The 23,167-nt window shown below is 51.2% G+C and overlaps 1 protein-coding gene across 1 annotated transcript in view; it reads left to right on the forward strand.

Annotated features, from left to right (window-relative positions):
- Window positions 1-23,167, forward strand: part of SMCHD1 (structural maintenance of chromosomes flexible hinge domain containing 1) — a 1,955,900-nt gene that overhangs the window by 1,607,871 nt on the left and 324,862 nt on the right. Inside the window, exon 42 of the mRNA XM_085605822.1 lies at window positions 8,369-8,559. Coding sequence (XP_085461948.1) covers window positions 8,369-8,559 — 191 coding nt within the window. The remainder of the gene's footprint in view (window positions 1-8,368; window positions 8,560-23,167) is intronic.

Here is a 23,167-nt window from a genome sequence, read left to right on the forward strand (position 1 = left end):
TTGGAGCTGGGAGTCATTGAACCTTCAGAGAGCCCTTGGGCTAGTCCTGTGGTCCTTGTGCCAAAACCTCACACCCAAGATGGTAAGAGAGAGATGAGGTTTTGCGTGGATTACAGAGGTCTCAATGCTGTCACTAGGACAGATGCCCACCCAATACCTAGGGCAGATGAGCTCATTGACAGACTGGCAGCTGCTAAGTTTTTGAGCACATTTGACCTAACAGCAGGCTACTGGCAAATCAGACTAGCTGAGAGTGCAAAGGCCAAAACTGCTTTCTCGACCCCAGGAGGACATTATCAATTTGTGGTAATGCCCTTTGGTTTGAAGAATGCACCTGCCACTTTCCAAAGGCTGGTGAATCAAGTCCTTACTGGGTTGGATGATTATTGTGCAGCTTATCTTGATGATATTGCTGTCTTTAGCTCCACCTGGGAGGATCACCTGGTCCACCTGAGGAATGTTTTAGAGGCCCTGCAAAAGGCAGGCCTCACTATCAAGGCCACTAAGTGCCAGATAGGGCAGAGCAAGGTTGTATACCTGGGCCACCTAGTTGGTGGGGGTCAGGTTCAACCACTGGAGAGCAAGATCCAGACCATAAAGGACTGGGCTCCTCCAACTACCCAGACTCAGGTCAGAGCTTTCTTGGGCCTGACTGGGTACTACAGAAAGTTTGTTAAGAACTATGGGTCCATAGTGACACCACTTAATGACTTGACCTCCAAGAAGATGCCAAAGAAAGTTCAGTGGACAGTAAGCTGTCAAAAAGCATTTGATGACCTGAAGCAGGCCATGTGCAGTGCACCTATTCTGAAAAGTCCAGACTACTCCAAAGAGTTCATTGTCCAGACAGATGCTTCTGAGTTAGGTGTGGGAGCTGTTCTTTCACAACTGAATGTAGATGGTCAAGACCAGCCAATTGCTTTTATAAGTAGAAGGCTGACCCCTAGAGAGAAACGTTGGTCAGCTATTGAGAGGGAGGCCTTTGCTGTGGTTTGGGCCCTGAAGAAGCTGAGGCCATACTTGTTTGGCACTCACTTCAAGATTCAGACAGACCATAAGCCCCTCTTGTGGCTAAATCAGATGAAGGGTGAAAATCCCAAACTTCTTAGGTGGTCCATTTCCCTACAGGGGATGGACTTCACAGTGGAACATAGACCTGGGACTGACCATGCCAATGCAGATGGACTCTCCAGATATTTCCACTTAGAACATGAAGACTCAACTGGTCAAGGTTAGTTTAATGTCCCTAAGTTTGGGGGGGGGTTGTGTAGGAGAGTAGGGTCTGCTTTCTATGTTCACCCCCACTTTTTGCTTTTGCTTTACTGGTTTTCGACTTAGATGTGGCTGTGGGCCTGCTAATCAGACCCACAGCCCTGCTGTTCTCTCTCTAAATTAATACTATGTACTTTAGGTGCATAACCCATTTGGATAGGATCACCTTATTGGCCCCTGTACAGTGTACCCTAGGTACCCAGGGCATAGGTGTACCCTAGGCCTACCAGGGGCTGCAGCATGTATTATGCCACCCCTGGCCTGGCCTTCCATTTTGACACAACTGGCTGATCACTCAGCTGGGGCAAGGTCGTGTAATCACCCCTTGCTTAGGTGTAGTATTCCTATACCTAACTTACATATAGACACATGTGTACCTATCAGTCACTCCTATGGCAGGCCTTGACAATCCTGGAGGCAGAGTGCTTGGTAACATGTGAGATGGTGCTCTAGCATGAGCTGAGCCTGTCTGCAGCTTTCGGAACCATGTCCTTATAGCTGTTCTATGATATAGCCTACCATATACTCTTAAAGTACCTTATAATCTTAGACGGTTATGGTAACTATGGTTTGGCTTTATCAAAACATGTCGTGTAAGGTGTCTAACACTCGGGAATAATACCCCCATGCCATTTCTGGACATGAGAATATTATTCCCCCCTTCTAGAGGGAAAGACATGTTAAAATCATACTTCAACTGTTAGCCTCTGACCAAAGCCTCAGCATCACAAAATGGATGCTGCTGCCACGACACAAGTCTGACCTCCTGCTGCTGGGAGTGATCCCAGCCAGGGAGGCCTGGACAATAGGTTTCCTGCTTGGGGAGGTGCTAGCACCTCCCCAGACAGCCTTTAGTGTATTGGGGCAGGGTGGGCTGAAAGGAATGAGACATGCCTGGGGCACACAAGGTGTTCCTTGCATAGTCCAGTTCAAACCGGCGCTGGGGCACTCCAGCCCCAGCTCTGGCGCGAAACTGGACAAAGGGAAGTGGGTGTAACCACCCCCTCCCAGGTCCCACCCATAAGGCGTGACCTAGCAGGTATCCCAGCCCCCCAGATTAGTATAAGAGTGGGAGTTGGGCCTCAAGACTTTAGATTATCCTGAACCTGCAAAACTGAACAGAAACTCTGGACCTTCGACATTCGACGAAAGAAGAAGACTGAAGAATCTCCCTTGTAGCCAAGGAGTGGCTACCCTGTGCAAACAGGCACCATCAAGTGACTACCCTTTGCTTTTTGAAACGTTCGACGAGGAACCGATTGCAGAGCCCGACCAGAGCCTTGATTTCCAGACTTCTCCGACCCTCATCCACATCTGCAGCAGAGCTGAGATCCGTGGAGGCGACGAGCGACGTGGGACCGGCTACCTGGGAAAAGTGGCTAGTAACTTACAGCGCAGCTTCTGAGGTACCCTCGAAGTTGTGCACCGGGGATTGAGAAGCCCCACCCCCAAGCACCATCTGCACCGAAGACCAGCCCCCCACACTCCACGAGTCCTGCGTGGGGCCCTTCAGCATTTTCCTGCTTGCCGCGTCTGTCCGGTTGCTTGCCCGCTGGCTAGTGGCCTTTGTGACGACGCTCCCTGAAATCTTCTGCGCTGGTTTGGCTCCTCCAGACTGGCTCCCGCTTCTCTGCAAAGAAGAAGCACCCCAGACCTTCCTGGTCTGCACCAGAAGCAAGTCCCTTGTTCTTCGTGGGTTCCGCTTGCCAAGGCTTGGTGAGTCCTAGTCCAACTTCGACGCCGCCGACAGCAAGAGCCTTCGTGGGACAGCTCGCCTCCTGGTCCTGGTCGTCCTCGACGCCTCCTGGTCCTCCTGGCTGCAGCGACAAGCTTCACCTTCACCTGCAACTCTTCACGACATCGCCGGGTTCCTTCCTGGTTCCACGTGGTCACTGGCTAGTGACCTTGACTCTGTCCCTTCTGCTTGCAGGTTTCTTCTCTTCTTGATCCCAGGCTTGGGATCCACCGGACACTCTCTCCTGACTGCCTGTCAGCATCTTTCTTCAGGCATCCATAGGAGTCGACGACGAAAACGACGCATCTTCACCCCTATGCACCCGCAGCCTGTGGGCTAGGTAACTTGGGTACTCCGGTGCTCATCAGGATAGTGACTATCCTAGTGTCTAGTTTTCAAGTCTCAACTTCCTAGCTACTCCGGAAGTGTCCTAAATCTATCTATTTCTAAACTGTAACATTGCTATTGACTTTTACGCATTACGCGTGAGTGTTTCCACTCTGCACACGAATCCCGTGGGCCTCCCACTTCCTAACTAACGCTAGTGTAGTGTAGCCCCAGCGATTCCCTAGGCCTAGGCCTATTCTATTTCCGTGACAGTGGTTCTTATACCACTTATTTAGTATATGGTTTGCGTGGCCCCTAGGGCCTAACTGTATTACTTACCTGTGTGACTTACTGTATGCATTAATAAGACTGTGTTGTACTTACCTCTAAACTCATAAAGAGTGCTGAGGGTTTGCTTAGAATAAATACACTTTATTTTATATATATATCTGTTGTGGTGTCCTTTCATTTGGTATTCAAGGGATTATATATGGTATCACAGCTGGCTTCACATGCCATTCAGAGTTTAGCCTAAGACTGCTCTTGTCATGCTACCACTAGGATAGCTGGTCTATAAGGTTGACTTTACAACCAATCACCATAAGGGTTTTTGGACTGATATAAGGTGTACACTATAACTAGTGACATCATACATCAGGCCAACTTCTCACAGTTACCCCCAACTTTTTTGCCTAGTGTCTAGCTGGTTTTTCGACTTAGTTGGCCTGAGATCCTGCCATTCAGGGTCTCAGGCTGTCTGCTCTCTCTGTAAAATGGACTCCATGTACCCTAGGTACATACACAATTGGTAAGGATCACCTTATTGGACCCTGTACAGTGTACCCTAGGTACCCAGGACATAGGTGTACCCTAGGCCTCCCAGGGGCTGCAGCATGTATTATGCCACCCCTGGTCTGGCCTTCCAATCAGACACAACTGGCTGATCACTCAGCTGGGGCAAGGTCGTGTAATCACCCCTTGCTTAGATATAGTATGCCTATATCTACCCTTATATATAGACACATGTGTACCTATCAGTCACTCCTATGGCAGGCCTTAACAATCCTGGAGGCAGAGTGCTTGGTAACATGTGAGATGGTGCTCTAGCATGAGCTGAGCCTGTCTGCAGCTTTCGGAACCATGTCCTTGTAGCTGTTCTATGATGTAGCCTACCATATACTCTTAAAGTGCCTTATAATCTTAAACGGTTATGGTAACTATGGTTTGGCTTTATCAAAACATGTCGTGTAAGGTGTCTAACACTGTGGAATAATACCCCCATGCCATTTCTGGACATGAGAATATTATTCCCCCCTTCTAGAGGGAAAGACATGTTAAAATCATACTTCAACTGTTAGCCTCTGACCAAAGCCTCAGCATCACAAAATGGATGCTGCTGCCACGACACAAGTCTGACCTCCTGCAGCTGGGAGTGATCCCAGCCAGGGAGGCCTGGACAATAGGTTTCCTGCTTGGGGAGGTGCTAGCACCTCCCCAGACAGCCTTTAGTGTATTGGGGCAGGGTGGGCTGAAAGGAATGAGACATGCCTGGGGCACACAAGGTGTTCCTTGCATAGTCCAGTTCAAACCGGCGCTGGGGCACTCCAGCCCCAGCTCTGGCGCGAAACTGGACAAAGGGAAGTGGGTGTAACCACCCCCTCCCAGGTCCCACCCATAAGGCGTGACCTAGCAGGTATCCCAGCCCCCCAGATTAGTATAAGAGTGGGAGTTGGGCCTCAAGACTTTAGATTATCCTGAACCTGCAAAACTGAACAGAAACTCTGGACCTTCGACATTCGACGAAAGAAGAAGACTGAAGAATCTCCCTTGTAGCCAAGGAGTGGCTACCCTGTGCAAACAGGCACCATCAAGAGACTACCCTTTGCTTTGCCCACGTTCTACGAGGAACCGACTGCAGAGCCTGACCAGAGCCTTGACTTCCAGACTTCTCCGACCCTGATCCACATCTACAGCAGAGCTGAGATCCGTGGAGGCGACGAGCGACGTGGGACCGGCTATCTGGAAAAAGTGGCTAGTAACTTAAAGCGCAGCTTCTGAGGTACCCTCGAAGTTGTGCACCGGGGATTGAGAAGCCCCAACCCCAAGCACCATCTGCACCGAAGATCAGCCCCCCACACTCCACGAGTCCTGCGTGGGGCCCTTCAGCATTTTCCTGCTTGCCGCGTCTGTCCGGTTGCTTGCCCGCTGGCTAGTGGCCTTTGTGACGACGCACCCTGAAATCTTCTGCGCTGGTTTGGCTCCTCCAGACTGGCTCCCGCTTCTCTGCAACGAAGAAGCACCCCAGACCTTCCTGGTCTGCACCAGAAGCAAGTCCTTCATTCTTTGTGGGTTCCGCTTGCCAAGGCTTGGTGAGTCCTAGTCCAACTTCGACGCCGCCGACAGCAAGAGCCTTCGTGGGACAGCTCGCCTCCTGGTCCTGGTCGTCCTCGACGCTTCCTGGTCCTCCTGGCTGCAGCGACAAGCTTCACCTTCACCTGCAATCTTCACGACATCGCCTGGTTCCTTCCTGGTTCCACGTGGTCACTGGCTAGTGACCTTGACTCTGTCCCTTCTGCTTGCAGGTTTCTTCTCTTCTTGATCCCAGCCTTGGGATCCACCGGACACTCTTCACTGACTGCCTGTCAGCATCTTTCTTCAGGCATCCATAGGAGTCGACGACGAAAACGACGCATCTTCACCCCTATGCACCCGCAGCCTGTGGGCTAGGTAACTTGGGTACTCCGGTGCTCATCAGGATAGTGACTATCCTAGTGTCTAGTTTTCAAGTCTCAACTTCCCAGCTACTCCGGAAGTGTCCTAAATCTACTGTTTTCTAAACTGTACTATTGCTATTGACTTTTACGCATTACGCGTGAGTGTTTCCACTCTGCACACGAATCCCGTGGGCCTCCCACTTCCTAACTAACGCTAGTGTAGTGTAGCCCCAGCGATTCCCTAGGCCTAGGCCTATTCTATTTCCGTGACAGTGGTCCTTATACCACTTACTTAGTATATGGTTTGCGTGGCCCCTAGGGCCTAACTGTATTACTTACCTGTGTGACTTAATGTATGCATAAATAAGACTGTGTTGTACTTACCTCTAATCTCATAAAGAGTGCTGAGGGTTTGCTTAGAATAAATACACTTTATTTTATATATATATCTGTTGTGGTGTCCTTTCATTTGGTATTCAAGGGATTATATATGGTATCACAGCTGGCTTCACATGCCATTCAGAGTTTAGCCTAAGACTGCTCTTGTCCATGCTACCACTAGGATAGCTGGTCTATAAGGTTGACTTTACAACCAATCACCATAAGGGTATTTGGACTGATATAAGGTGCACACTATAATTAGTGACATCATACATCAGGCCAACTTCTCACACATGGTGCACAGCAAAGGCTGTGGATCCCCTTTCCGCCCCTCTTTCTGAGGCTCTACTGTTGCTTCTTTCTTTGGCCCGGCAGGGCTCTGCCCTGGGCACCCTGAAAGGTTATCTTGCTGCCATCTCTGCCTTCTTGCGGCTTCCTGATCAGCCTTCTCTTTTCAAGTCCCCTTTAGTTACACGCTTTCTGAAGGGCATTACTCACACGTTCCCTCCTGTCCCTTTTGTAATGCCTCAGTGGGACTTGAATCTTGTTCTCACATTTCTGATGTGCGCTCCCTTTGAGCCTCTTCATAATTGTCCTCTTCGTCTGCTGACGCTTAAGACTGCTTTTCTGGTAGCCATCACCTCGGCTAGACGGGTGAGTGAGCTCCAGGCTTTATCTTCAAAGCCTCCTTTTCTCTCTGTTCATCCGGACAAGGTTGTCCTTCGGCCTCGTCCCTCCTTTCTTCCGAAAGTGGTGACTCCATTTCATCTTGGGCAGTCTGTCACCTTGCCCACCTTCTTTCCGCCTCCGCATCCTTCCAAAGAGGAAGAGAGGCTCCACCGCCTGGACCCAAAACGTGCGCTCTCCTTTTATCTGGACCGCACAAAGCAGTTCCGGGTGGACGACCAACTTTTCGTTGGATACATGGGTACTAAGAAGGGGAAAGCTGTGCACAAACGGACCATCTCTCGGTGGGTCGTTTTGTGCATCAAAATTTATTACTCCTTGGCAAAAAAGGACCCTCCTGTTGGGCTGCGCGCCCATTCTACTCGGGCCACGGCGGCTACCACTGCTTTGGGACGGGGTGTCCCTTTGCAGGACATCTGTCAGGCGGCAACGTGGGCTTCGCTACACACGTTTGCCAGGCATTATTGCCTTGACAGCCAAGTCCGGAGGGATGGCTTCTTTGGCCGTTCTGTCCTCCAGGACTTTCTGGTGTGATCTTGGTTCGCAGACCCACCACCGGGGATGGTATTGCTTGGGTATCTATTCTAAGGTGAGGAATCTAACTAACGTGTTTTCTTTCAGATGAACAAGTTACTTACCTTCGGTAACGATGTATCTGTAAGAAACATTAGTTAGTTAGATTCCTCACCGACCCACCCATTCTCCCCGTTCTGCGAACTGACATCTAGGGTTAAGGTTATCCTTTTCAGGCCCCTAGATTTTATTTTTGGCACCAGTGTCGGTCTTTGCATGGCTCTGCGTTCCTGGCGCGGAAAGCTATGTACAAGAACTGACGTCAGCGCGCGAGGGCGGCGTCTAGGTACTCCGACGACGTCATTCCGGCGCATGACGCCGACGACGGACGCGGAGCCGCAGACGACGCCTAGCGACGCGCAAGGGGTATTGCTGACGAAAAATCTTCCGGATCCAGTCTGACGCCTGGGGATATTCTAAGGTGAGGAATCTAACTAACTAATGTTTCTTACAGATACATCGTTACCGAAGGTAAGTAACTTGTTCATCGGGTACATCTTACCATGTTTAAATATATATTCTCCATTAAATATCTTTTATGTGTGCAGATCTGTATATTGGTTGAATCTACTTTACTTATAACACTTTTTTATTATTATAACATGTAAATAATGTGAAGCGCATAAAGTAATTACTGTGAATCTGCAGCACCAGCACCTTGACCTCTATTTGTTTATAGATCGCACATTTAGCACAAATTGAAGACGATGAAGCAGCAAAGGTGATATCATGGCATTTGGCAAGTGACATGGACTGTGTAGTTACGATGACCACTGAAGCTGCACGTCGTATATTTGATGAAACACAAGGTCGCCAACAAGTGTTGCCATTTGATTCCATTTATAAGAAAACGCTGACCTCATGGAACAGGTATTGTGTAGCATGAATAATTACATTATTTGCAGAGATTGTTGATTAACGTCTAAAGGTGGGTAAAAATATCTGCCAAATGCAAACATTGATAGGGTTCCAGACTCGGAAAGTTGAGATGGTTGTTCTTCTTTCCTCCTTGTTCCAAGAAAAGGCGGATGCCTCCTGCATATATTAGACCTTCAGCCCTTGAATGCCTAGTTGCATAAGGAACAATTCAGAATGCTCATGCTGCCTAGATACTGGTTCCTCCGGACTTGGGGGACTTGATGGTGTCCTTAGCTCTGCAGGGCCCATATTTGTATAATCCTATTCTGCTTCCCCACAGACATCTGTGATTTAAGATTGGCTAGTGCACTTTCAGTCTGCAGTGCTTCCTTTCGGCATCACCAGTGCCGCTTAGACTGTCTTCAAGTGCCTGACTGAATCTGGAAGATTAAAACAGCATTGCACCAGCATGCTTGTAGGTGGCACCATACGGCTCCATGTAGACATCGTTCTGCCCACAGTTGTAATGGTAGAGCTGCATACAAGCACCGAATTGGCCCTTCGTCATTAATTCCTTTCTTTCCACGCCTTTGTACGAGAAGCCGGAGCTCAATTCCATTTTTTTCTCATCAGTTGACAAGTGTTTTTTCAAAATTCTGCTTTTCTCCTGTGTGCAAGTGAACCGTCCCCTCCTAAAACCTACTGGATTTAATTCTTGTAGGCACTGTCACAAACAACTGTCTGTGACATACTCCTAGGAGGTAAGCCTATTTTGTTTAGTTGAGGTACGACTCCAAGGCCTACAAGGAGTGTGCCCTTATGAATTTAAAGGTGATCTGGCAGTGTGAAACTGTCATGTGTCCTAATCAAGGCCTATTGTAATTTTCTCAATACTTTGCACTCGTTACTACATAATCATGTTTGCTTCTGTGCTACATTATATATTCACACAGAACCTGCAGTTGTTTTTTCGTTCTGTTCTTTCCTGGGATTTAGTCTGAACAGCAGACAAGGTCAAACAATATTGTCCCTTGTTATTTTGTTCTGCTCAGGCACTTGCACCTAGATACAGCACAGAAATGCAGCTATTGTTTATGAACATGTGAACCTTGTCATATAGGTATGCACAGTAATGTAACGGGGAGAGAGAGAGAGAGATTTCCTAGGAGAAGATCACAGCTGTATCTGAGATGTAGAACATTCATCTGTGTATGCTAAGGTACGGGGTCCGCTGCTAAACCCAGAGATCTTTGTTGTATAATCAGTTTGCTTCTGTAGAAGGGGAAGGGGGGTTAGGCTATTCTGTCCTATATTATGACAGGGCATTTCATAATATACGGTTTGTTTACAATGCTGATGGTATTTTTACTAGGCAATTGTTGTTCAAATTGTGGCACATATACCACATTTGAGAGCACGATAGCCTAAATAAACATTTTAAACTTCCTTCATGTCTCTTTCATATCTTATTGTGGACAAGTGTGAGAGCGAAAGGGAGTGTCCTGTCTTCCCTGAGAGGGTCCGGAGTGTTGTGTTCTGGGGTGTCAATTCACTTGTTCCTCTTGTTATGAGTAGGAGGGCAAGAGAGACACTATAGCTAGTCGGACTCTAGCTCATGGTACCGAGGTAATAGATAGTCTCTAACTACTGATGTTCTATGATCCCAAGCATAGTTCTGTTCCTGAGCAGAATCCCTGCAACAAAGCTGTATGTTGCCGAACATTGAAGGAATTCACGGAATCCAGTCAACAGTGAGGATGCATTCCAGCTCCCTGGGCTGTTCCTGCAACTGGTCATCATTGCTTTCCAAGTCTATTGGGCTATTAGAAGCAGAAACACAAAAAGGTCACGCAGAGTTCTTTCCAGCGCCCCTCACTCTCAGCCAGAGAAGGTGCAAGGATGTCTGTGTGTGCTTCTGGTTCCCCGCGCATTCAATTCAGCATATGATCCTGATGTACCTAAAGTTTCCTGGGCCATCTGCAATGTGGCAAGAGATTGAGGCCATTAAAGAAGCTAGGTTGTGAATCCTTGGCACTTTTCGACTCCCTCTGATGCACCTTCAGCCAGGTTACTGTTGGCTTGTCCACCCTCTGCATTGTCTGTGGATCTTGAACTAGTCTTTGGTTGTACTCCAACATCAGAGCACACTTCCACTCTGGCACCATCATTCACATTGGTCCCTTTGACATCGACACTGTCCCCAGGACCAGAGCGAGACCTTGTCTCAGTAGTCCTATCTGATTTTCAGCTTAATTTGTCTTGGCCATAAACGAGGAAGTGATACTGAAGTACCCGTTGCACTCCAGCAACTTCTGTTCTCACGCTGACCAGCGTTAACCAGCTTTCGCAGATGACAAACGATATGATCAGGATTATTTCCCTCCACTCTATAATTATGACAATCTGTACCTGCAGGAGGCCAGTGGGTTGGGCACTTCAAGGGACACTAGGTTGTGTTCTCCCTTTGGACCATCAACTGAAGAGAGAGCTTCTTGTACTCTGATGATGTGCAAAGAGAATATTGGAATTACATTAACCATTCAATAAAGGTGAGACTAACTTGTTAACAGAAGCTTTGAAACATGAGCAGGCTTCCTATAAGCCTTTACTGTTATTCAAAGAAGCACTGACTGACATCTTATTGGGTACCTGGTGTATGCTTATTCCTGTCCACCGGTGAACAGGCAAATAGTCCGGCACCACAGGCCTGTGCTAGGTGACCCTTACTTCTTGACACACTACCCTACCCCAAAAGGTCTGGTGGTTCAGTTTTTCCACCAGCAGGTTGAACCCTATTTGATTCCGTATGACCCTCCCAGTCCTTCAGTCTAATACAATTGAGGCCCTCAAGGGAAACTAAGGCTTTTCAAATGTATTCTTCTTCCCGTCAATTCCTCGCTCTGTAGAGCAATCCCAAGGTATCAGACAGGATCTGGAAATCTTCAACGCTGCGATGTCGCCAGTAGAGGACTCAGTCGGCACCAGAAGTGACATAAGACGATGTTGCCGAAGTCATAAAGCTCCTGCCCCAGTGCATCAACGTCTGTTTTCTTTTTTCCACACCTTCAAAGTGAATCTGGAGCTTCGATTTCTTGAGTTTTCCTCACAATAAATTTTCAAAGAGTAGAATCATCTCTCCTCCAAAGAAATAAGGGTTTAAACCCTGTAGGGATTGTGAGGGACATATGTCTACCATGGACCCACACTCTTTTGTTTATGATGCTTGGGCTTTGACCACGACACCAAATCATGTTCCTTCTGCTTCAGCATGAACCCCAAGGCCATCAAGGAGTGGCAGGCCAAGCTATTTATGGACAGGGCCAAGAATGACCAGCTTCGTCTGAAGGTATCTCCTTCTTCCTCGTCCACCAAGCACAGAAAACACCATAAAAATTTAAAAAGAAGCACTCCAAAGGGAAGTCACCTAGATGTTCTCTGACTCTCACAGGATATTCATCCTCTAAAATGGAGTTGATTGAGACACTGATAGAGGATCCTCCACGCAGACCTATTCCTCTATCTGATAGAGACTACTAGCCGCAGATTTCTTAACGTAGAATTATCCCCAGGCGTGAAAACTTTCTTGCCCAGCATCTCTACACGCCCGGGGACGGCACCGCCCCGACGTCTTCTGCGGGTGTGACGTCAGCGAGGGCACATAAGCCCCACCTCGGCGCACTGACGTCAGTTTCCTTCTTTTCCGCGTGCCACGCGGATCCGGATTGTGTCCCTGGCCTGTTTTCAGGCCTTCTTTTTACTCTTTGCGTTTCCTTTTTGAGAGCAGTGTGCGAATGCCTTCGGGTTTTAAGACGTGCTCGTCTTGCGCTCGCCAGATGTCAGCGACGGACCCTCACCCCATTTGCATGAGGTGTTTGGGGGAGCACCATGACTCCACGGACTGCGAGGCTTGTCAGCAGATGAAGCCGAAGTCCCGGCGGGAGCGCCCGATGAAGCTCCTTTCGGCCCGCATGTCCAGGTCGGCGTCGTCGCCGCGTGCGTACCCCGCGGAAGGGTCCAGGAACTGCCGCTTCCGTCTCTGACATAGTCCTCCTCAGAGGCGTCGCTCGCCAGTTGGTGTCGCAGCTTGTCCCCAAGGCCTGGTCCCCGCCCTGAGGGGGCACAGGTGCTTCGCGGGACGGGCAACCTCAACCGTCGCCACCCTACCCGCCGTTTCCCAGCGTGGGGGCGTCCAGAGTCCAAATGGAGGCATATGCTGTGGCCCTGAAAGCCTCCTTGGCTCCTCCTCCCCTTTCTGGTACGTCCACGGATCCCTCGCCATGCGTGGGGCTTTCTGCGGAGTCGACGGTGGGTCCGGCGCCGACAGGTTTGGCTCCAGGTTTTGGGGGTGTCGTGTCATCGGGGTACGGCCTAACGGGGATCCCTCCTTCGGCCCACGGCGCCTCTGCCTTGCCGCAAACCCCTTTGGGGGTCCCTGTGATGTCACGGGAGGTTGCTGGGACTCGTGACTCGACCTCGAGTCCTCCTCGGTCCTCTAGGCAGGTGGCGGCCATGTCAGAGGCCGAGTTGACGCCGCTCAGGCACCGGCGGCTGTCGGCCCTGGCGGTGCCGCAGGGGCTGGCTGGGGGCCGGGGCGCGTCCCCCTCGTCTCTCCGCGCAGGCGGCTGCCTTGTTGGCAGTCAAGTCGGTGCCTTTCCTGCGTCGTTCTTTAGCCACCCCGTCCCCATCCCCGCCCTGTTCCCCCGCTACGCCGGTGGTGGTGGTGGTGGTCATCTTGGCGTCCCCTTCTGCTCCGGTCGACGTCACGCTGGCGCCAGTGGCAGACTCCACGGCGCTGTGCCAGCGTCGGGTCGTCGATTCGTCTTCGGAGGCCCCCTCTTCTCCAGAGGTTTGGCAACGTTTTGTATCTTCTTCTCCGGAGACGGGGCGCCGTCGAGTCTTCCAAGGAGGGCTCTTCGCCGTCCCCACGCCCACAGTCTTCCCCTGAGGTGCCGCAGGCTCCCCACTCGTCTGTTCAGCCTTCTCCTGTCCGTGCTTGGCCGTTTCTTCCTCCGGTTGGGCTGGGGGATGGCCGGCTTAGCTTACAGCCGTCTCCCACGGAGGAATTGCTCTCCCCACCGCGTTGCCCTACGGAGGCGAGTGCTGCCTTCGCCCGGGCTATATCCATGGCTGCTGGGATTGTGCACATGGGCGACCCGGCTGCCCATTTCCCCGCGGACCATTTGCTGGAGGTTCTCCATCAGGGCTCCAGTGGATGGGAGCTTCTTCTTTCTTTCAAAGCTTTGCTTCATAATTTCCTCTTGGGAGCCTGGGGGCGTCCTGCCACGGGGGACCCAGTGCCCCAGTCGCTTCTGCTCCTCATGACCCTGTCTGCCTTTCCTTCTACCAGGGGTCCTCTTCTGCAGACTGCCTTTCCTTCTTTGCCCTCGGTGTTGTCTCCTCTGTCACAGGAGGCCCGGTGGTTAGATTTGTGGGGGCGTAGCATCTTCGCTTCCTCCAGTGCTGCCTTGCGGGCGCTCAACACACTTTGCATGTTGGCCAGAGCCACTTCCTGCTTGTGGGATTCTGCGGAGTCCCTTCTGTCTTGTGATTCTCAGGAGGGTGCCTGGGCTGATCTGCGGCACCATGTATTGGATGGCCGGGAGCTGGCAGTGTTTATTCTTCGCTCGGCACTGGATGTCTCCGAGGCTCTTGGTCGCACTATGGCTTCTTTGGTGGCCCTCCGTCGCCATGCTTGGTTGAGGAACAGTGTTTTTCCTGAGAATGTTAGGGAGTGTCTGGTTGATCTCCCTTTTGATGGCACTCTTTTGTTTCATGCCCCTGCAGATTCTGCTTTTCAGCGGTTCCTTGTGGGGCTTCGCCCTCTTCCTCCTCCTCACCCTCAGTAAACCTGGATGTCGGTCCTCTGCTGTGTTCTGGGAGGTGTTCTTCCCTTGTTATTCTGGGGTCTAGTGTTCGGTAGCCCCGGTTGCGTGTTCTGTTTGGCTGGTGTACCTTCAGGGTCCTTCAGTTGGCCCTTCGGTGCTGTTGGCTGCTGGTCCAGCCCCCTTTTTTGATTAGTGATTTTGGCTGTTGGTAAGCCTATGTAGGTCCTGAGATTAGGCCTTCTGTGTCTTCTTTATTGGCTGATTGGCAAGCCGTCTGCGGTTCTCCCCGCAGGTCTTTCTGTTGTCCTCTGCTGCAGAACATTTTTCCTAAGAGGTGTTCCCATGTTTTTTTGGGACATAACATACCCTAGGTGGGGTAATCGTAGCTATTACATAGCTCTGTCATGTGCTGGGGAGGTGTGGTCGCCCTTTTCGGGCTCCTTGCTCTCCGTGGCATGGTGGTATGTCGCAGGTGCGATCTTCTTGCCAATTGTCTTGGAGCAGCTTGCGCTGCGCTAGTTCCGTCCTTTTCCTTGTCGCTAGGCCGATCTCGCCTGCTGTCTGCGGCATCGTGTTGTGGCGGCTCCGCACTTCTGTCCTGTGTTTCGGCTTGGTCGTCTCTCTGGTGCTCCAGAGGGATTGGCTTCCTTGGCTTCTGTGTTCTGGTAGCCAGCTTGGGTCCGTCCTCTGTCTGTCTCTCTCTCTCTCTCTTTTCTGCCTGGTTCCCCCTTCTTTGTGGGTCAGTGTGTGTGTTTCTGGACCGGCACCTCCCTTGGGGTGTGTCCTGGCCCTCCCTGGCCTCTGCTTTTGGCTGGCGTCTGACTTGTCCTGGGTGCGCTGTTCCGTGGTGTTGCCTGCTGCTGGCGGCGTATGCCCGTGCAGGCCTGCTTGTTCTACTCCACCGTTGTGGTCTTTGATGTGTTCCCTTGTGTCCCTGCCTCTGGTTCCTCTAGGGCTTTGCGCAACGGTGCCTTTCTTCTTCCGCCTGTGCTATTGGCGGTGGAGCCGTTTCGGCCTTGTCCGCTGCTTACGGCCGAGGTGTATTAAGCTCTTTTCTATCTCTGTGTATGTGTTTTTTATGATGGGCCCTGCCTCTGGTTCTACCTCTTCTCACTGGGGTTTGAGGTGGCCCTTGTGTTCCTTGAGGCTTTTAGGGAGCTGTCTGCCCCTGCGGGGTGTTGGGCGGTTCTCCCTTGGTGGGTGTTAGAATCCGGGGTCTCTGGTTGGCGCAGGTATGCACTTGCGACAAGCAGGGACCCTTTCCTCTAAGTCAGGGCGAAGGATTACTCTTAGAAAATAACCCCTGCTCACCCTCTAGGTAACGTGGCGCGAGCAGTCAGGCTAGATTCCAGAGGGCATTAGGTTAAGCATTCAAGATGTCCCACACAATAACCGCCAACCCACCACACAGAGACACAAGGCTGTATTTTTGTAAAAATATACTCTTTATATAAACGGTTTCTTTAAGCAGGCTTTCAAAAATACCGTCCTTTACTCCAAATGGGGTTCCAGTTACTTGCAATACTTTTCAAAGAGTCCACAGTTCTTAAAAAGCACTTTTCAGGTTAAAATATGCTTCTCTTGGGGTCTGTGCGCTTCGTAGCACCTTCGGTACGTTTCGTACGGGGTTTTAGGCGCGTCGTGCCGTTTCTCACGCTTCTCGCGTGAGCACGCATACGCTGGACTGAAGCCGTACGGACAGTACCCTCGTAGGTACGCGTTGTACAAGTCCGATACGCCTCTTGCCGAACCTCACGCTTCCCGCGTGAGCAACGCCTATATATTTTCACCGGTACGGACCGTACCTTCGTGGGGACGCTTCGCACAGCTGGTACGAACCTTACCAAAGCTCATGCTTCACGTGTGAGTGGCGTAGCGCCACGCTGGCACCGTACAAAGCCCGTACAAAGCGAAGGAAGCTTCGTACAGGGGCGCTTCAACACACAGTACCTGGTTCTTTGGGGGCAATGTTCGTGGCGGCCTCAGCAGTCCCGTAAAGGGCGTCCCACGTCGTGTTGCAGTCCCGGCTCTTCAGCGGACGGCGATGCTTCGTGGGGCGCTCGGGGGCGTCTCAGCTCACAACGAAGGGGTCAGAAGCAGGAGGGGCAGCTCAGGGGCAATCCTCAGCGGCGCAGCGCTGTCGGCTTCGGCCAGACGGCGAACAGGGTGCTTTGGGTCCTCACAGTGATCTCGGCGGCGCAGGGTCGCAGATGCTCAGCGCTTGGACACCAGTCGTCTCTCCTCACGTTGCGAGCTACGGCTCGAGGGGGCAGATGCTTGCTTTGATCAGACCAGGCGGGCTGGTTTTCATGGTGCTCACAGCAGCCAGGGCAGCCAGAAGTCGCGGTGCTCAGTGAGATGAGGCACACAGGTTCTCTGGGGTCAGCGTTGCAGAGTCACCCACAGCAGCTTCCTCTTCTTCCAGGGGAAAGGTAGCGCCCACTGTTCCTGGGGAGCAGTTCAGGGGGCAAGTTCACAAGCAAGCCCTTGGAGATTGTTTGTAAAGCACAAGTTGAATAAAAGTCTTTTCTGCAGTCTTTCCCTCTCCATCCAGCAGCAAGGCACCCACCACAGGCCAGTCTCTCAGGCTTAGAGACAGTACTCCTCCATGCAGATTTCCATGTCCTTCTCTTCAGGCAGAGTTTCTTCTTGGCGCAAACAGGATCTGATTTCTTAGGAGCAGGGCTCCTTCTTTTATACAGCAATTATTTTGTTCTTTGTCACCAGGGGGCCTGGGCCTGGCTCAGTCCGGTTTTGGAGCACTTTGTTGTGGTGACTCTGCTCTTTCCTTTCAGCAGCAGGGCAGAGACATCAGCTGCTCCAAAGGGGGTGGAGCCGGCATTGTGGTGGCAGAGCACAGGTCTATTCAGAGTCAAGGTGTACTCCTCCCACACATCCTGGTGTAATCTCTCTACCCAGCACCTGGCAGCCAGCCTGTCTCCTGGAATTCCCCAGCCCTGCTCCCCACTGAAACTAGGCAGCACACACACACACAGCAGAGGCGGACTGAAATGGCCAGGTCAATAAAAACTAACTTTCTAAAAGTAGTATTTACAAACACAGGATATTAAAATAAACTTTACTAAAAGAAGTATTTTATTATTCTGAGTTCAGGCATACTAAACTTGACTTTCTACCATGCTCTATGGGTCCACTGGGATTACAGCGTGTAGTAATTCCAGCAGCCCATTCTGGCCTATGGAGAGCAGGTAGCCTTCAATAGTGAAAAACGAAAATGGCTGTAATTCACTATTAAGACATGCCACACACAGGTTTAGGGACTGGCAAGTGGGTGCACTTGCGCAGTCAGCGCGACAGTACCAGACTGCACGCAGGTTCTGCAGTGGCAGACCTTAGACACATTTTTCTAGGCCGCTTCTGTGGGTGGCACAACCAGTGCTGCAAGCCCACCAGCATCATTTGTATTTACAAGCCCTGGCACTCCTGGTGCACTTTACTAGGGGCTGATAGTAAACCAAATAAGCCAAACATGGACACCAATCAATGTATACATTTTACCAAAGGGAGAGCATATGCACCTTAGCACTGATCAGCAGTGGTAAGGTGCCCAGAGTCATAAAACAGCCAACAACAGGTCAGAAAAAATATAGGAGGAAGGCAAAAAGTTTAGGGATGACCCTGCAAAAAGGGCCAGGTCCAACAGTGGGGCTTAGGATATCCTGGCCTTTTCCTTCCTGTCCTTATGATATGTCCCCTGTTGGGGCCCTGGGTCTCTCCTGGTGGGGAGGCTCTCTCGCAGGCCCTCCTCCCTTCTGGGTATGGCTAGGATAGAGACGATTTTAGCTGCAGATTCCTTCATGACCCGCCCTTCCTCCCCGTTCTGCAAGGACCCTCAGCTTGGTTTTCTGCGCTCTCCTTCGTCTGGGTGGCTTGTCTTCTGTGGGTGTCCTTTTCGTTCTCTTCCGGTAAGGCATCCTTCCAGCTGGTTCCTCTCCAGTGTAGGGGCCTGCTTTTGCTCATTTTCCCTCTGTTGTTAGAACATCTGATTCCCTTGCAGTCTTCTACGTTGGGGGTTCTTTTGCATGTCCTTTGGCCTCCTGCTCCTTTCAGGAGATATGGCCCTCCTTAACAGTGTAGTCTGGGGGTGGATTGCTGTTGCTCCTCTGTTCCGGGCTTGTGGCCCTTTGCTGTGTGGTCTGTGGTTGCAGACTCTCTCTTTCTATTACGGCGCTTTCACATGCTTGTGCCTCCAAGTTGGCTATCGCCTTGGCTTACACAGTGGTTCCACGGAGTGGTGCTTTACGCTTACCCTGCTGTGGCTTTACAGTTGTGGCCTTCTGGTACTTTGATGCGAACTGGTGCTATCGCCTTGGCTTGCACAGTTGTTCCTCAGAGGTGCTCTACTCTTTCCCTGCTCTGGCTTTGCTGTTGTAGCCTCCTGGTGCCTCAGTGCCATCTGGTGCTGTTCCTCACCTTTCGTCTCTCTCTGTTTTGTTTCTCTGATTTTTGCGCACACTGTTCCCATGCCCTCCTCAGTTTTGTTGTAATTGCTCCGCGTGGTGGCGCGGAATAGTTCTCCGAAGCAAAGTGACGTCAGCGTGCCGGGGTGGGACTTACGTGACCTCGCTGACATCACGCCCGCGGAAGACGTCAAGGCGGAGTCGCGAGGTGCCGCCCCCCGGCGCGCAGATATGATGGGCAAGAAAGTTTTCCGTGACCAGTCTCACGCCTGGGGATAATTCTACGTTAAGGAATCTGCAGCTAGAATCAGCTCTACCAGATACATCGTTACCGAAGGTAAGTAAGTTGTACGTTAGGACCAGCTCCAGACAGACCTCTACTGTGCCCAGAGCTTTGAGCACCGGTTCTCTTACCTGAGCCTCTGACATCGCAATTCCCTGAATTCCTTATTTCAGAAGAATCAAATCGAAAAGTACATCAATACACTTAGTGTGGTACCACACTGAGTGTATTGATGTACTTTTGGATTGATTCTACTGAAATACGGAGTGAACACCTGGAATTAAAGAAGTTTCTAACAACAATACGTTTACGAACTCTTGAACATTATTAACTTTGCTCATGATAAAGACTTATATTTTTGCTTATGATTTTTTGGGCCTTTTAGTCCACAAAAATTTGGGAAACGTTGGGTGGCAGTTTCTCCTTTCGTCCTTTGAACACTCATATAAATTGAGTAATGCTGACTTGCCTTACAGTCTTGCGCAGTATTTGACCCAGCCACGCTCACAAAAAAAAAACTTGGAGTAGTTTGGTTACCCACTTCTACTGGCCAAACATGTCCTGAAAATTAGAGTTCTGTAACTCCTTTGTTACTTCTCAAGCCAGTGTTACGACAGGGGGCATACCAAAGGCCCCCTTAATTCAACAACCAGTGGTTGGTGGTTCCCTTTGAAATGGTAATGGTTGACACCATTGACCCTCAAACAGCTTCAGGCAAGAGGTTTATTCTTGTAGTAGTGGATCATGCAGTTGATGGGGCCCTCTTAAGTATTCTTACTAGAGTGTGTTTCCCTGATGAGGTGGTGGGGTGACCTATAAGTTCACCACCCGAAATCACCCACAAACAAAAGGCCTTGTTGAAAGGTTTATCTGAAATAAACACTTTAGTTCTAGATTCCTTACCTTAGAATTACCCCCAGGCGTCAGACTGGATCCAGGAAAGTTTTTCGTCAGCAGTACCTCTGCGCGTCGGAAGGTGGCATTGGTCGGCTCCGCGTCCTTCGTTGGCGTTGTCGTCGGAATGGCGTTGCGGTAGCTACTTAGACGCCGCCCTCGCGCGCTGACGTCAGTTCTTTCTTTTTCTGGGTCAGCCAGCGCAGATCCGGGAAGAGCGGTACCGCAGTCATTTTTTGATTAACTTGGTTCGACTTTTGTTGACGTCTTTTTCGAGTCTTCGACTCCTAAGTTGCACGAGGGATGCCCGGCTTCAAGCCCTGTGGTTCCTGTCATCGTATGATGTCAGTGACGGATCCGCACCGCCTGTGTCTTTTTTGCCTGGAGCGCAACCACGACCCCAAGTCGTGCTACGACTGCCGGTCGATGACACCGAAGGCTTTGCAGGAGCGGTCCCGAAAGCTGCTTCAGCACTGGCAGTCGGATCCGCGCTGTTCGAGGTCCTGGTCGCGAGATAGGTCGAGGGACTGGTCGCGAAGCCACCACCATTCCGGTTCCAAGTCTTCGCACTCGGGATCGGGTAAGCACCATCGCTCTTCAACTTCTCATCAGATGGCCGACCTGACAAAGCACGCGGGTGGTGCCCCTACCACGGCTCGGCATGCGGAGCCCGAAGAGTCGACTCCACGTTTCCCTCCCTTTCCGGAACCCGGAGCGACACCCGCCCAGCTTTGTACGTTCTACGAAGCGATGCACGCCATCTTTGGGCAGCCCGAGCCCGCCGGCGCGCCTTCGGTCCCCGTCGACTCGGTTAGGGGGCCTAGGCCTTCTCTGCCGGCAGCTCCGACCCCGGAACCGCAGGCTCCCCTTGGATCCAGGCCTGGATCCGGATCGGCGCCGTTTGACCTCATTATGCCTCCACCGGCGCCGCTTCCTCCGTCACCACTACCGCATCCGGAGCCGAACCGGCATTGTCTGATGCCAGATCTGGCGCCGAGAGGTGCGTTTATGCCCCTGTTCACTCCTGGGGCCCCTTTTCAACCAGAAGAACTTACCTTTGGTAACAATATATCTGTAAGAAACATTAGTTATAGATTCCTTACCTTAGAATTACCCCCAGGCGTCAGACTGGATCCAGGAAACTTTTCCGTCAGCAGTAACTCTGTGCGTCGGACGGTGGCGTCAGTCGGCTCCGCGTCCATAGTTGGCGTTGTGTTGTCGGAATGACATCGCCGTCGCTACTTAGACGCCGCCCTCGCACGCTGACGTCATTTCTGTACACGACTTTCCTCACCAGAAGCGCAGAGCCATGCAAGACACTGACCATTGGTGCACAAAGCTATGGCCCTGAAAGTATATCCTTAACCCTAAAAATCAGTTCGCAGAACGGGGAGGATGGATGGGGCGGTAAGGAATCTATAACTAATGTTTCTTACAGATATATCGTTCCCGAAGGTAAGTAACTTGTTCATCTGAAAGAAATACGTTAGTTATAGATTCCTTACCTTAGACTAGATACCCCAGCAATACCAACCCCGGAGGTGGGTCTGCGAACCAATATTACACCAGAAAGTCCTGGAGAACAGAACAGCCAAAGAAGCAGTCTCTCCGGAGTTGACTGTCCAGGCTGTAGTGTTTCATAAAGGTGTGCAACAATGCCCACGTAGCTGCCTGACCAATATCATTCAGAGGAACTCCTCGTCCTAAAGCAGTAGTGGCTGCCGTCGCATTGGTGGAATGGGCGCGCAACCCCACAGGAGGCTCCTTTTTCGCCAGAGAATAACAGGCCTTGATATATAAAACGACTCACTGAGAGGTTGACCGTTTGTGTACGGCCTGACCTTTTCTGGCACCCACGTAGCCAACAAAGAGCTGGTCATCCACCCGGAACTGTTTTGTGCTGTCTAGATAAAAATACAGCGCAGGTTTTGGGTCCAGACGGTGGAGCCTCTCTTCCTCTTTGGAAGGATGCGGAGGCAGAAAGAAGGTGGGCAAAGTGATGGTCTTCCCAATGTAAAAGGCAGTAACAACCTTTGGCAGAAAGGATGGACGGGTTCTGAGGACAGCTTTGTCCGGATGCACAGAGAGAAAAGGAGGCTTTGAAGAAAGAGGTTGGCGCTCACTCACTCGCCTGGCAGAAGTGATAGCCACGAGGAATGCAGTTTTGAGAGTTAAAAGCCTCAAGTCCTACTGAGGCATAACGAAAGGAATAGGAGGAAAGAGATTAGCTATGCCTTTCAAGAATCGGTTAACAACTGTGGACTTGAAAAGAGAAGGCTGATCTGGAAGCCGAAGGAAGGCAGAAATAGCCGAGAAATAGCCCTTAATAGTGCCCAGAGCAGAGCCCTGCTGAGCCAAAGAAAGAAGGAACAATAGAACCTCAGAAAGAGGGGTAGAGAGAGGATCCACAGCCTTTGCTGTGCACCATGCCACAAAGTTTTTTCCGCTCAATCTCCACGCAAGGAGGTGGAGGCTGGACAGGTTCGTGTGGAGGACCGTCCCCTGCTGCTGCAACAGAAAATCCTCCCGAAGAGGCAGTCGGATCGGAGGATTGATGGCCATGTGGAGCAGTTTGGGATACCAGACTCTTCGTGCCCAATCGGGGGCCACAAGGATGACTTGGGCCCGGTCGCGCCTGATCTTCTTCAGCACTCTGGGCAGAAGTGGTAGAGGCGGAACGGCGTACAACAGACCGCAACTCTACTCGCGACGAAAAGCGTCACCTAGCGAGTGCCACTTTGGAAATTCCAACACGCAGAATTGCATACATTGCATACATTGCGCGTTCTCTTCGGGGGCGAATAGATCTAACCAAGGCTCTCCCCATTGTCGAAAGAGACCTTGCACCACCTCATTCGTGATCCATCATGCACCTGTGGCTGAGTTCATCCGTTCCGGCATTCAGGAAACCTGCCAGGTGTTGAACCACCACGGATATGCCCTGATGTTCCAGCCATGTCCAGAGGCGCAGAGCCTCCTGACATAGGGTCCACAACCCCACCCGCCCTGTTTGTTGCAGTACCACATGGCGGTGGTGTTGTCTGTGAACTCCTGCACTACTCCGCTCCGGACAGAGAGAAGGAATGCCTTCAGTGCAAGACGAATCGCCCGGAGCTCCAGCAGGTGGATGTGGAGCCCCGATTCTGCCAGAGACCAAAGGCCTCTGATCTCCTATGTGGCCGCCCCATCTCAGGAGT

The sequence above is a fragment of the Triturus cristatus genome, chromosome 5_1, assembly GCF_964204655.1.
Source record: "Triturus cristatus chromosome 5_1, aTriCri1.1, whole genome shotgun sequence".
Lineage (NCBI taxonomy): Eukaryota > Metazoa > Chordata > Amphibia > Caudata > Salamandridae > Triturus > Triturus cristatus.